At 38.7% G+C, this 13,923-nt stretch overlaps 1 protein-coding gene across 1 annotated transcript in view; it reads left to right on the top strand.

The window, feature by feature from the left end:
- Window positions 1-13,923, top strand: part of LOC139715527 (unconventional myosin-If-like) — a 104,854-nt gene that overhangs the window by 43,059 nt on the left and 47,872 nt on the right. Inside the window, exons 13-21 of the mRNA XM_071627094.1 lie at window positions 949-1,116; window positions 1,910-1,995; window positions 4,666-4,747; window positions 6,470-6,576; window positions 8,306-8,404; window positions 10,208-10,352; window positions 10,828-10,942; window positions 11,666-11,835; window positions 13,229-13,374. Of these exons, the coding sequence (XP_071483195.1) occupies window positions 949-1,116; window positions 1,910-1,995; window positions 4,666-4,747; window positions 6,470-6,576; window positions 8,306-8,404; window positions 10,208-10,352; window positions 10,828-10,942; window positions 11,666-11,835; window positions 13,229-13,374 (1,118 nt within the window). The remainder of the gene's footprint in view (window positions 1-948; window positions 1,117-1,909; window positions 1,996-4,665; window positions 4,748-6,469; window positions 6,577-8,305; window positions 8,405-10,207; window positions 10,353-10,827; window positions 10,943-11,665; window positions 11,836-13,228; window positions 13,375-13,923) is intronic.

The raw sequence follows: 13,923 nt of genomic DNA, 5'->3' as shown, positions 1-13,923 counted from the left end.
GGGGCATATAGTTATGTTGTTAATATCCTAAAGAAACTTACTTTTGTCAGTGACATAATGGTAATTATGATAACGATGATAACAACACTCACAGTCCTAAAACCGAAAACTGTTAATTGCCAATGATGCTCATATGTCCTTAATTGTTCAGGTTTTGCTGATGTACTTGTTCAATGTATTTTGTGTAGATTTATCAATCACATCTCGTAGTCATGCAGTCCAACCTGCTCTAGAGACCACCTGTCTATACTGACCACCTCTTAATAGGGACCACATGAAAATCCCCTGAAAAAACAACAACACATTGTTTAAATCTGTGCACAGGGAACACCTGCCTAACATGACCAAACAACAACCACAGATTCGGTTCTGCTGTATAAATGATAAAAAAAGTGTTTCCAACAACCTTCCAGAGGTGTGCTGTAGGGGAAATAACCAGCTCACTACAACTGAAACCTGTCGACAATGCAACTGAAACTTGTCGATAACTCTTTAGACAAGTGGTGATTGTTTGATTCAGGGAGACCAGCAAACATGAATAAGTTTACATTTGTATGTGCATAATGTAATACTGTGGTGTACATGTAGTCTGCGTACAGGACATCAAGATATCTCTCACAATAACTTCTGCATAGAACCTGTCTTCAACAACCACATTTCGTATTTCCCTTGAGCGTTCCTGGTACACAGGTTTAACTGTATATGCCTGAAGTGTCATGTATGTTGTGTATAAGTTTAATAATGGGAACTTCCATTTGATATTCCCCTGCCCTAACTTTTAGCTAGTCATCATACACCACACAGTTCACATCTGTCTGCCTACCCTCCCTCCCCCTAGGTATCATTCCCTACCTTCCCGCCAGAAAAATAATAAAAAAAAAAAAGATAGGTAAATGCTATAAAAAAAGTAATGAACAAACAACAACCTCCACCATTGATGTTTGGTAGATACCTCCTGGGATCATGTGCATCCTTGACGATGTGTGTGCCACCATGCACGCCGTCAGTGAGGGCGCCGATGAGAAGCTGCTGCAGAAGATGAACAGCGCCGTGGGAACGCATCAGCACTACCAGGTCCTGAGCGGAGGGTTCGTCATCCATCACTACGCTGGACAGGTGAGAGAGAGAGAGAGAGACATGGTTGCCATGAAGATTTTTGTTCTCTGTAAAGAGTAACTATATTCTTGCTGGAAATGTAGTTTGATATACATTTTTTGTAAATATTCACCTCATCTTTTGCTGTCAAGGACTCAAAGGTGACACCGTGATGACCCTCAGATGAGAGCATATGATATCTAAAAGTCTTAATAGTTGGTTGTATTTGTAGCCTCTCACAGTAGCTTATCTAGAAAGGTCTTTGTATTCAGGCTTTCCTCCTAGTTCTTGGTCTGCCTGGATTTCTACTTTCTTCTACCATGCCTGTCATACTGTTTCACTTTACTAAGTACCATCTGGGGGCATAGTGACCAAAGAATTTATGAGAAGGTTTTCCTGTTTGAATTTCCTATTTATGTCTTGCCTAACTCTGAAGCTTCTAAAATCCACTGGGGGGTTGCTTACTCCTGCACCATGAGAGATAGGAATTTGTGCAAGCATCACGAAAGCGAAAGCCTGCATAGCGGTATTGCAACAGTAGTTCTTTCCTTCTGTAATATGAGATACCGTCACTTTGGAACTGTGCAACATTTCTACAGTAGCTGTGTTTTGTTTAACTGTCAGAAGAAAAGGAGAATTAATTGTATGTTTCCATTGAAATTACCAAACATTGTCCTTTTTGGAGCATCTCCCAGTTGCTCAGTCCATCTATACTATCTGAATAGTTTATGTTGCCAGAAGTGTTAAATTGCTGTTCAGATATTCAAATATGAAATGACCGAAATGGATTTTTGTTTTTGTTTTTTGTTTTCAGGTGAGGTACACTGTGGAGGGATTCTGTGAAAGGAACCGTGATGTACTCTTCACTGACCTGATCGAGTTGATGCAGTCAAGTGAAAAGTGAGATACTAAATATTAGGGTGAATGTAATCCTTTAAAGGACAAGTCCACCTTCATATACATGTGGATTGAGTGAATGCAGCAATAACAGTAGAACACATCAGTGAAAGTTTGGGGGAAATCAGACAATCCGTTCAAAAGTTATGAATTTTTAAAGTATCTGCATAGTCACTGCTGGATGAGAAGACTACTATAGTGTATGATGTCATATGCATACAACCATATAAAGAAAATAAAAAGAGAATTTCACAAAACTTTACTTTTTGAATTAAGTGAACATTTCTTCGACTTGTTACTGACATATGTTAAGGGTAATATTATTCCCCCAGCCTTCTGAAAGAGAGAAGTCAAGTGTTCTTTTGTTATGCGAGAAAAGTGAGAATAGGTTGAATTTTCTTTATTCTTTCTTTATATCGTTGTACTCATGTGACATCACAAGCTATAGTAGTCTTCTCATCCACCCTTGAGTGAGCAGAAACTTCAAAAATTCATAACTTTTGAACGGATTGTCCAATTTTCCTCAAACTCTCAATGATGTGCTCTACTAATGTTGCTGCATTCACTCAACCCCCATGTCTATGAAGGTGAACTTGTCCTTTAAAGGGTAATGGTTAAAGTAAGTACATTGCATGTTACTAGTGTGTAGAATCCATGAGGATGTTGCAATCTTGTGTTTTGTAGCTTGTGGAATCATAATAATAATTGAAGGTGCTAATATAGCGCATAACACAGTGCATAATGTCCCTGTGCGCCCTATAGAGTGACAGTTTTTTAAACCGCTGTGCCTATATGCAATGAAATCCTTTTTATAGGGTAATATGACAAGTGTCAAGAAGAAATTACATTTTCAGTACATGTGTCAAATGAAGGCTATTCAGTATACCTACATGAACTCTGTCAAAGTTAAGGGACAGGCAATAGTGCAGTGTTTTATCAGCTTTAAAGAGAAAGTCCATGTCGTGTTAAAGATTGATTTGATTCATAGAGTGAAGGACAAAAAAATATAACAGTGATAGTCTGAGTAGAATCAACACAAATCATGAGTGTTTCAGACACCGTTTAGAACTCTTTGAGTTAACTTGATAGGAAAGAGTTTTGTGCATCATTGGATACTCAAAAGGACACTCCACTCCACGGTCAAGTTAAATTTGAGACATAGATTGAAGTAAAACGACCAAAGCATTGATAAATTTCATGATGATAAACAACAAACAAACTAGAAAGTTTTGAAAATGTCCAGCTTGTGTTGTTACATGGTGGTAAGATTGGTCATAATCATGTACTGTAGAAGTGGAAATTTTCGCTTTTTCTTTCTTTTTTTTTTGGGGGGGGGGGGACATGAAACAAGTGCAAAAATCAAAACATGCAAATGTTTAAAAAATTACCCAAAAAAAAAATGTCCACTTTTACAGTATGCAAGTACATTGAGGTGATGGTGTCTTGGCCATCCAACTCTCCCTGTGGCTATTAATGTCATATCTGAAATTTTCAGAGTATTCTTGTACAGTCAAATCTGTCTATAGCGGCCACCCAAGGGAAACGAAAAAAGTGGCCGTTATAGATAGGTGGCCGCTATAGACAGGTAATCCAACTTTATGTGCATTGCCTATCCATGTACATATATCATCGTTAGATACATCGATAAGTATTTAATGTATATAATGTACATGCGTAAGTATACACACGTGTATTTCATGCATTGAACAATGCCGGTGTTTATGAAATTGTTGCACAGTAGCATGTGTACAGTCGTGAAGAAAGCTTAACACTAGTACATTATTATGACTGAATAAGTGATGAATGCAGCGGTGGCGATCACTGAACGTTGCCCATGAATGTCTGGCATGGCCACAAATCAGAAAAACACTCTGAATTACCGGCTCTGTGGCCGCTATAGACAGGTTAAAATCTACCGCGGGAAACAAAATTTGTGGCCGCTGGCCGCGTTAGACAGGTGGCTGCTATACACAGGGTCTGTAACAGGTCTTTTCTCTCGGGGGAATTTTTCAGTGGCCGCTGTAGACAGATGGCCGCTATAGACAGGTGGCCGCTAAGGCAGGTTTGACTGTACTTGATTCATCAACTCCTGGGTGAATTCTGAGGCAGAAATTGTCATCTTTTCATCATTAACTTGGCAACTCTTGCATATTTCATAATCGAGAAAGATTCGTTTGGCCTGGTCACATTCACTAGATCTGCACCAAGTAAGAAAGAATGTTGCAAGAATGTGCAAATTTGAAAGAAAAATGGGAACGCCAGTCTTTTATCAATGTTGTGCCGAATTCAGAATGAGTCATCAATTTAGTTAAATTAGAAGCACTTTGACTCTCTGCAACTTAAATAAATAATAAAAATGCATGAACAAAAAAGGTCTGAAACAAAACACAAAAATGTTGCTCTACCTGATGAAACACTAAAAAGGAAAAGTAAAACATCTGACAAAAAGAAACATCACCAAACCATGGAAATGTGGCCTTGGGACTCATTAGGATAGATACATCACAGATTATCGTAGCACCAAATGATCTTTTGTTATTATTTTGGTATAGTTTGAGTCGGGTGTACAGGGTTGAGGGTGGAAGCAGTAGGTCACTGGGGATATCACACATAATTTATACCACTCTGGATAAGATTACCATCCAGTGTATTTGTTCTTCTGTCCCCATACAGCTCATTTTTCCACACACTATTCCCAGAGAAGGTCTCGGGGCAGGCCAAGTCTCGACCCAGCACAGCCAGCAGCAAGATCAAGGTAAGATCTCGCCTGTTTCCAGGGCAACCACATCAGGACTTGCCCTGTCTGAATGAGAGACCAGTGATCCTGTTTCATGAAAGTCTCATGAGAGACTCTTTGCTCATAAGACACACTTATGACAGACTTCATGAAATGGATTTGAAAGTCTCATAATAGCTACATTGTACATACAAGCAACTTTGGCCATTCTGAGAGTTATGTAACGACTTTCATGAAGTAATCACATAAATGTGACCGTGCACCTCAAAACGAACATAAAGTCGCACGCACTGATTTTGGCATCAATTATGGACAGAATGTGTTAATGAGACATGTTTAATTTCAGTTTAATCTGTCAATCTCTTCATTGTTGTTACTCTGGTGGTTTACTTTCTGTTTTTTTGTCCCATTCATCGCACAGCCAGGCACGGTTTGGTAAAGATTAAGCGCTTGAATAGACACTGTACTTCAGAGCCTCTTTTCTCAGTTCACACTTTTCCTGAGTTTGTGCTTTCTTTCCAATATTTAGATAGGTTAGGAGAGTCCAATTGATTTGAGTTATACATCATTTTAAAGCTTAAAGTCTGCTCTTTTAGAATATGGTCTTAACTAAAAATTCTTGTCTGGCGACTTTTTGTTTGTTTTGAGGTGCAGGGTCACAAATGTCTCTACATAAATCTCAGAATGGCCAAAGTTGCTCTTATATAAAGCTATGAGAGACTTTCAAAGAGAAGTAAAATCCATTTCATGACGTCTCGCGTAAGTGTGTCTTGCGAGCAAAAAGTCTCATGTAAGACTTTGGTGAAATTTATCCCAGGTAGCGTGGGGAAACATGGATGGTCAGATTGATACAATCTTTATTCGCTGCCCCCCAGGGTACATTAAAAAAAACGTAAATAGTTCCCGGTCAGCAAATAGGTGCATCAAAGTGTCACTCCTTGATCAACTCCCAGTCAAGATTCTTCAGCTGTGTGTGTACTTACATAGAGATCAGTGATAAAGCTGTACACAGTTTGTTACTGGGATTCTCAAATATACCTGAGCCAGGCCAGCCTTCCTACTCCATGGTATCCCCGTGCTACTGGGTCTTTTAATCCTAATCAGGCCAGGCTTTTTTGGCTATGCTAAAACCAGAGGGGGGCGGATTCTGCCCCCCCCCCCCCCCCAAGATCTCGGCCATTGGTGGTGCGAATTAGCATAAAATTAATCAATGAAAGTGATTAATTGTAAAAATAATCAGGTTTTTATGACTTTCATGACAGAGCACTCTTTTCCATAGGAAATGTACACAAAATCACAAAATTGTGCCCGTTTTGGGGCAACATGCCGTTACAAAAATGGGCTTGGCTTCGAAAAAGTGTGCGCGAACATTGCAAATTTGGTATCAAAAGTTGTGCGAGACTTGAACGAAGAAAGTCAAGAAGCCTCGCGACGAGGCCTTCTCGCGTTACAGAATTATAGCGCGAAACGTCGAGGGGGGCGGATTCTGCCCCCCTCCCCCCCTCCGGCCCTGTTAGGGTTACAGGGGACAGCTGGGCTAATGATGACTTACAAATTTTATATCCTTAAATTTAAGGGGAAAAAAAAAAAATCATTCCTTCTGTTTGTACTCCTAACTCCAAACTTTGATGATCAGAACAAGAGACAGGTTTACCATGAATTCATTTCAATTCCTGTCACTGAGTTAAATCGAGGCCTGTCAATAAACTTTTGTTCATGTGATTCTTACATTGTATGCAGACCCAAGCTAATAAACTGGTAACAACGCTGATGCAGTGCACCCCACACTACATCCGCTGCATCAAACCCAACGAGACGAAGAGACCCCATGACTGGGAGGAGAAAAGGTAGGATAAAATATTTGTCTGTAATGAGAAAGATGAGATTCGAGGAAGAAAGCTTCACGGTAAAACCATGTATGTGGTCTTTGCTGTGACCGTTGCGTGGCAGGAGCCTAGAAAGAGGAGAGTTGAAGAGGGAAACGACATAGGGAGAGTGTAAGGAAGGCAAATAGTAACAATCCAGGGGGTGTTTCATAAAGATGTTCGTAAAGGTACGAACGACTTACAAGCAACTGGTGATCAGTTCTTGTGCTGAATTATTGAAATTCTGATAAGTATAGCACTTCAGAACTGATCACCAGTCACTCGTAAGTTGTTCGTAACTTTACGAACAGCTTTATGAAGCACCCCCCTGCAGGGGCAGTGGTGAGCTGGGAGTTGAAGTTGCACAAGTGGAGACGGGAGAATAGGAAACAGAGAGAGTTGTCAAAGAGAATAGAGTAAAAATCAGATATAAAGGGTTTGGAAATCATAGGGAAGAGAAAGATGAAATAGAAATGAGGGGGTGAGGGAGAAGTTGAAGGTTGGAAAATCGTGGAGATAGGAGAGAGAAGGGAAGTAGATGTGAAATTCCGATGGATGTTTCACCAAACCAAGGGAAGGAAACAAAGTAGAAGAGCAATGCATACTATGGAACATGGAATAAAAACAATAATAGGATGAAATACAAGAGGAAAGAAGATGTAAGTCAAGGAGAGATAAGACTATAGTGTGAGAGAAAGAAAAGAATAAACGGTGAGATCTACTTCTTTTTCTTTCCACAAAAGAAGGGAAGCTAGATAATTTGAAAATAAAGGTGAAAGATGAAATCTTTTCAGGTTCAATTTGTCCATTGCAGCTTTAAAATACACATCTTAATGTGTGGGAAAAAAATATTTTCTAAATTCTTCTCGGTACGTTTTCATATTCAGTGGCCATTACGTTTTCTGAATTCTTCTCGGTACGTTTTCATATTCAGTGGCCATTACGTTTTGCTGGTTTTGCATATTTATGTCAAAGCAGACATAGAAAATTTATTTTATTGTGTGTATTTTTGTAAATACAAGTAGTTTTGTTATTTTGTGACAGAATAATAGATTTGTAGACAGTAATACACTGAGGAGATGTTTTCAGTATGCTTCTATTCAAGACAAATATTTATGTTTATGCAATGGCGCGGTAATGAAAAACAAATCATTATCATTGAATAGTAAACTTTAGAGCATGTACAGCTTGCCTAGTATTTGGATCTGAATCTAAAGCACAGGCCCTAAGAGCGTGTAGACTGAGATGGTACAAGCATGTGGCAAGGGAGAGGTGAAAGCCACTAGTTACAGAAGGCTGCAAACAAAGTGTCTGGCACCAGACCATGAGACACACCCCATAAGACTTTGGAAGAGATACTTGCAGAGGACATTAGAGTATCAGGTCTTGCCTGATTAGATATCACAGACCAGGCAGGTTGAAGAAAGGCCATTCACTTATTTTCATTTATTTTCATTCATTTCATTCATAATAGAATTTTAAAAAAAAAGGTTCAACCCTGCAGAGTGAGAAAACTTGAAGTTAAATGATGATTTTGTAAAGTTAACAAGCATGCACTAGGACTTTGCAAAGTTTGTGATGTTGTTGTGCAACTGCATGACAGTTACACATTGTTTAGTGGTGACATGGACCAGACTGACTGCAGTGTGAACATCATGAAATTGAAGGTATGGTTTGAAAAATATATGTATGTATATATTGTCTTCTTTAGGGTGTACCATCAAGTCGAGTACCTTGGACTGAAGGAGAACATTCGAGTGAGGCGAGCTGGATTCGCCTACAGGAGAGAATTTGACAAGTTTCTCAGGAGGTGAGTTGGCCATGTTGTTGGTGTTGTTTTATAGAAAGAAAGAAGAGAGAGAAAAATGGGGCCCTATACAAATAATTTTCCCCAGACAGCACTAACATAAAACAGACATTATGAATCTTAGAAAAATGTAAACAAGATTATTGAATATATATGTACCAAGTCTCCATGAGGGAGCTCATATCGTCTCCACGAGGGAGCTCATATTGTCTCCACAAAGGAGCTCATTAAGTCTCCACGGGGGAGCTCGTATTGTCTCCACAAAGGAGCTAAATAGGTCTCCACGAGGGAGCTATATGATATTTATGAATACCTCAAATTCTTTAGTTAAGCAAACTCAAATTACTATACAACACACGTGCGCGTGTACCGCACATTAACTCACCCATGTGCACATATACTCAAACACTTACACACATACATCTCCAACCACGCACACACTTACTAATATCAGAGGTCAACCCAAAATAATATACAGTATTTAAATAAAACGCACACACAATGATATGAATTACAGAATAGGGAACATTACTATAACTGTATCATTATTTCAAGAGAAAGAAAAAAAAATATATATATATACTATATACAAGCCCTGTACAGTGTTTATATCAATATCATTATTTCGAGAGAAAAAAGAAAAAACAAGATATATATACAGTTTTTATATCATAGAGCTCTGAGCATCACAGCAATGATTCGGGAAAAATCCGGAGGCGTTGATACAGCAAAGTAGTTTGCAGCAAAACAGTGGAGAAATGATGTACAAATATATTCGTGGTTTCTGTATGACGTACGAGTACACCTGCGGGCTTCAAGCCAAAAAAGAATTTAAAGTAGAAATTTAGAGCCAGAAAGCGGGAGTCATAAAAATCTTCAAAATGAATTTAAACCACAAGTTTATAAGTATTAAATAAGTGCAGGCGACTCATACGAGAGGGGATATACAGAAATTAGAGTTGTTCTCACTATACAAAAAAAAAGTAAAGATATATCATTTATAGATACCTATATTTTAGTATGGACAAAGAAATCCCCTGTTCTTGCGAGGGAAATGCAAGCAAGGAACGCATGATAATATATATATGTACATGTATATGTTTTACATAATAAAGACAAATTGAGGGAGATGCTGGGATCTGCAGCAGCGAGTGACAAGCCATGCTTGCTAAGTTAAACAAGCCCTGGTTGGTCTTCTCACTGTAATCTTGAGACTGCATCTTATAATTGTGTGTTCTTGCTGTAGTTAGTCATTCTTTGTGTTTTCATTCCTTTTTTTTTCTTTCTCTCCTTTTCAGTGATTTTTTATGTTCATCTATATCACTTTGTAAATTTATATCATGGTATCTGTGTTTGTGTTTGTTTTTGGTTTGTTTGTTCTTTAATCTTTGCATGGACATGCTGAAGAACAGCTCAGGCTGAAACTTGTACTCTGCTGACCCAAAATGAATGAAATGAATACTGGCAAGAGATGATTCCATACTAACTATTTGCTTGTGCTTTCATATAACTCTGTGATTGATATCAACAACTGCAATATCATTGGAGGAGATATATTTCTTCATAATCAGAAACAAGCTCCATCATTCAGGAAAATATGTCGGTATTGACGTACCTATTCTCTCACCAAAATTTCCGATGTCTGTTTTAGCCTTTGACAAAATAAAGATGCATGAGCTTACAATTCTGCTGCTGTGGATCTTTTCCTATCAGTTAACTACACGTATGTCACCAATCTGCATTTCAAGCATGCATAGAAGTCGGGTGAATATCATTATTATTATGATTATATCTTTCATCTGACAGGTATGCTATCCTGACGACCGAGACGTGGCCACACTGGCGTGGAGATGTGAAGGCGGGGGTCACCCATCTTCTACGTTCGGTGAACATGGACGCAGATGAGTTCCAACTGGGCAAGACCAAAGTGTTCATCAGGAAACCAGAGTCGGTGAGGTGTTGTCGAGATTGCTTTTCATCCGTTGCACACTCACGCCTTCTGTTGACTACTGTTGATTAGAGACACATGGTTCAAATGCTACTGCTACCTCAACTACGGACTCACAAGTGTACAGAGATTGCATCCCCTCCCGATTTGTTGCTATAGAAACAAAGTGGGAGGAGGAGGAGGGGGCTGGTGGGGGTCCATCACATTACTCCCAGTGGTTAACTGCAAATTAATTCTCTCCACTGTGATCCTGTTTAAAAGTCAGTTTTAGTTGGGCAGTTAAGAGCAGCAAGTTATTGTATTTTTTTTTTTTTTTTGCAATTTCAAATTTAGGTAATGGTATCTTGCTATTAAAGCGAAGTACATTGATAATGATGTGGCATTTAGATGTATTTCTATCTAAGAAAGGATGATATTCTTTATGCATTTGTGATGATGATGATGATAATGGTGGATGATAACTTCTTTTCACATGCAGCTGTTCCTTCTGGAGGAGCAGAGAGAGCGGAAGTTTGACTACTACGCCCGTATCATCCAGAAGGCGCTGCGTCGCTTCAATGCACACAACTACTATCTCAAGCTCAAAGAGCAAGGTAGGAGAATGCTCTCTTTGGCCCAAATTCACAAAAGTAGCTTAAATCAAATCCATTGTTTAAATTCAGTCCATGGATTAAACAAGCGTGAACGTGTAGGCTTACCTTTCACATGCACATGTCAGCGCATGTTCATGTTATGATATCTTTTTGCATATGCAATGTATCGTGCGCATTTATGTTGTGAAAATTTGCATTAACCATTGATTTATAAGCCTCGCACTATTCTGTCTGTGCATACACCTGCCTTATATCATCCTGTCAAGTGAAAAAGAAAACCACAAAAAGCAAGAAATCCCCAAAAGAACAACACATTTTGGTGGTTTGGTGTAGTATCTTTGTATTATAGTGTTTAACCATTCACTGCTAGTATTTCATACTTCAGAGTAATACATTTCTTTCATTTGAGTGGTGTGCTGTTCATTTGCTGGTAAAACATTTTGAAGGATTAAATATCCTGTTTCTCTCATAGATGGGCAAAGTTTTACAAATTTCTTTCTGATTTTGTACAGATTTGATTCATTAAAGAGTTCCAGCCAACTTTTCTCCAATCAAAACATTTGTAGATGCTAATCTAATGACAAGAAGATGATGCCTGGAGATGAAATTCCCCCAGGACTCAATGAGTTTGTACTACAAATGATGAAATCTTCTGTCTACCAGTAAGTTTCGTAATTTTTCTATCTGCTCTGTGTGTTGACAATTTGCTCTGTGCATCTGCAGCCAGCGACATCCTGTTCAACAAGAAGGAGCGAAGGCGGTACAGTCTCAACCGCAACTTTGTCGGCGACTATATCGGCTACGAGCACAACGTCTCCCTCCAGGCCCTGGTGGCGCGGAGAGAGAGGATAGAGTTCGCCGACAAGGTCAACAAGTACGACAGGCGGTTCAAGGTCAGCAACAGAGGGCGTCCTCATGCCCTCATGAGAGAGAGAGAAATAGAAAGAGCTCTCATGTGTTGTATTTTAATATTGAAGGTTGCAATTCTGTGCTCCTATCATATGAGGGCCGTTACCCCCCGAGGATAATTACCCCCCGGCTAAATACTGGTTAGTGATAAGGTTAGAGTAAAGATTAGGGCTAGGGTTAGGTTTAGGGTTAGAGTTTGGGTTAGGGTTAGGATTAGGATTAGGATTTAGGTTCAGAATAAGGATTAGGGTCAGGGTCAGGGGAAGGGTCTGGGGTAATTGTCCAGGGGGTAATTGCCCTAGAACCATTTACTGACATTTACTCCGAGTATTGATTTTTTTTTTCAATTCAGTTTGTTTATTTGCATTTCAAATCATAAAAAAGCAACATGAAACATCCAGTGTTACAAGATGAAACATGCAGACAATCTCATGCACTATATCAGTAAATCTAGTCCACTGAACTTACTGTGTCTTGTAATTTGGAGTAGCGACGTTTCACGTTCTCTCCGGGACGCTTCATCAGGCCGACTGATCTTTGGTGGCAATTGCTTGTTGACCCGTAACAGGGTCGGGGATATGAGATGCTTTACCTGGATGACTGAGAACATTCACAGACATATGCAGACAATCGTACATAAAAATAGAAAAACAACAACAACAACAAGATTACAGGCATAGATTGTTACAGATCATAAGATGAAATTTAGAAGTAAAATGGAAAATGGTGTACACATAAAAAGCCAATAAGGCGTGGGAGCACGTGTGCACCATTGCCAAGGTTTAATATCTAGAAGTTGAATCTTAACAAAGCAAATTATTTTTCAGAGATTAAATGATAAGTTTTATACAGAAAATACACAAAATATAAACATACAACAAAACGAAAAACTAAAACAGACATAAAAAGACGGGTAATTACATAGTTTCAATAAAAAGACAAGATATGTTTTTTTATACTGCTTCTTAAGTAAATAATTATTTTGCTTATTATGTTTATCTGGGTTTATTGCATTCCAAAGAGCGGGACCTGTATGACGAAGAGTTTGCTTTAAATTCATAGTAGTAAATTTCTGTTCATGAATATGATGATGAAGTTAATGATGATGGCGTTTATTTTGGTAATAATGTCAGTGATGATGATCATCATGATGAGTCTATAGAATAGATGACAATTTGAAAGAAAATATGCATAATTTGATAATCACATATATGATTTTGATGACACATAGAAAAAAACAGTTGACATGAAATAGATGCACACTTTTGACGGTGGACAAGTGTTTAGCATGAACGATGAAGTGAATTTAAGGTATTTTTTTCTACCAAGTGTTCCCCGATCTGGCACTTACTGGTTCCTCTTTGCCGCTGCCCCCAGATAACGAAGCGAGACCTCCTCCTGTCGGCCAGGAACGTCTACCTGATTGGTCGAGAGCAGATCAAGAAGGGGCCGGAGAAGGGGCAGATCAAGGACGTGATCAAGCGAAAGATTCCTCTCAATCACATACGAAGTGTGTCGCTCAGGTGAGGTGCTGCTTCCTTTTGAAGCCTTCCGGGCGTTGGTATCAGTCGTGTGAGCGTGGGCTTGTTGTGACTTTCACCTGCAGAAAAAGCAATGAGAAGATCCGAAAAAGTGTGACTTGTCACAGTGATATTCACAGACAGTGAAGCTTAGAAAATTGCAAAGTATGTTGATTTTGCTTTAAAGAAAAAGAATAGATAATGATTTTTGCGCAAAAGTTAAACGCTTGACACCTTATCTCCCTCCTGGCCAAAAAAAACATAGTTGAGGAGTATTTTGAACTTGAAAACCTTGTGGTTTTTATGACTGGTTCTTTTGGAATAGACTCAATGTATTCCACATATGAATTTTATTATCGATAGAATTTATGTGTCATAGCTTAAAGGCCTAATTTACCATTTGCCGAAGAAACAAAAACCCAGCATTAGTGCTTTGAAATAGTTCTAAAATGTGAGTTAGGGATAGAAACAACTACTGTAAAAATTTGAATCTGTATAATCAATGTTCAGTATTGTTAAATACACAAAATGTGAACAATAGATATAATCAAA

Source organism: Diadema antillarum, unplaced genomic scaffold, assembly GCF_040938485.1.
Source record: "Diadema antillarum isolate AM-2024a unplaced genomic scaffold, OU_Dant_1.0 scf00000049, whole genome shotgun sequence".
NCBI lineage: Eukaryota > Metazoa > Echinodermata > Echinoidea > Diadematoida > Diadematidae > Diadema > Diadema antillarum.
The sequence above is the reverse complement of the archived record's forward strand: the minus strand, read 5'-3'. Positions and strand labels throughout refer to the sequence as shown.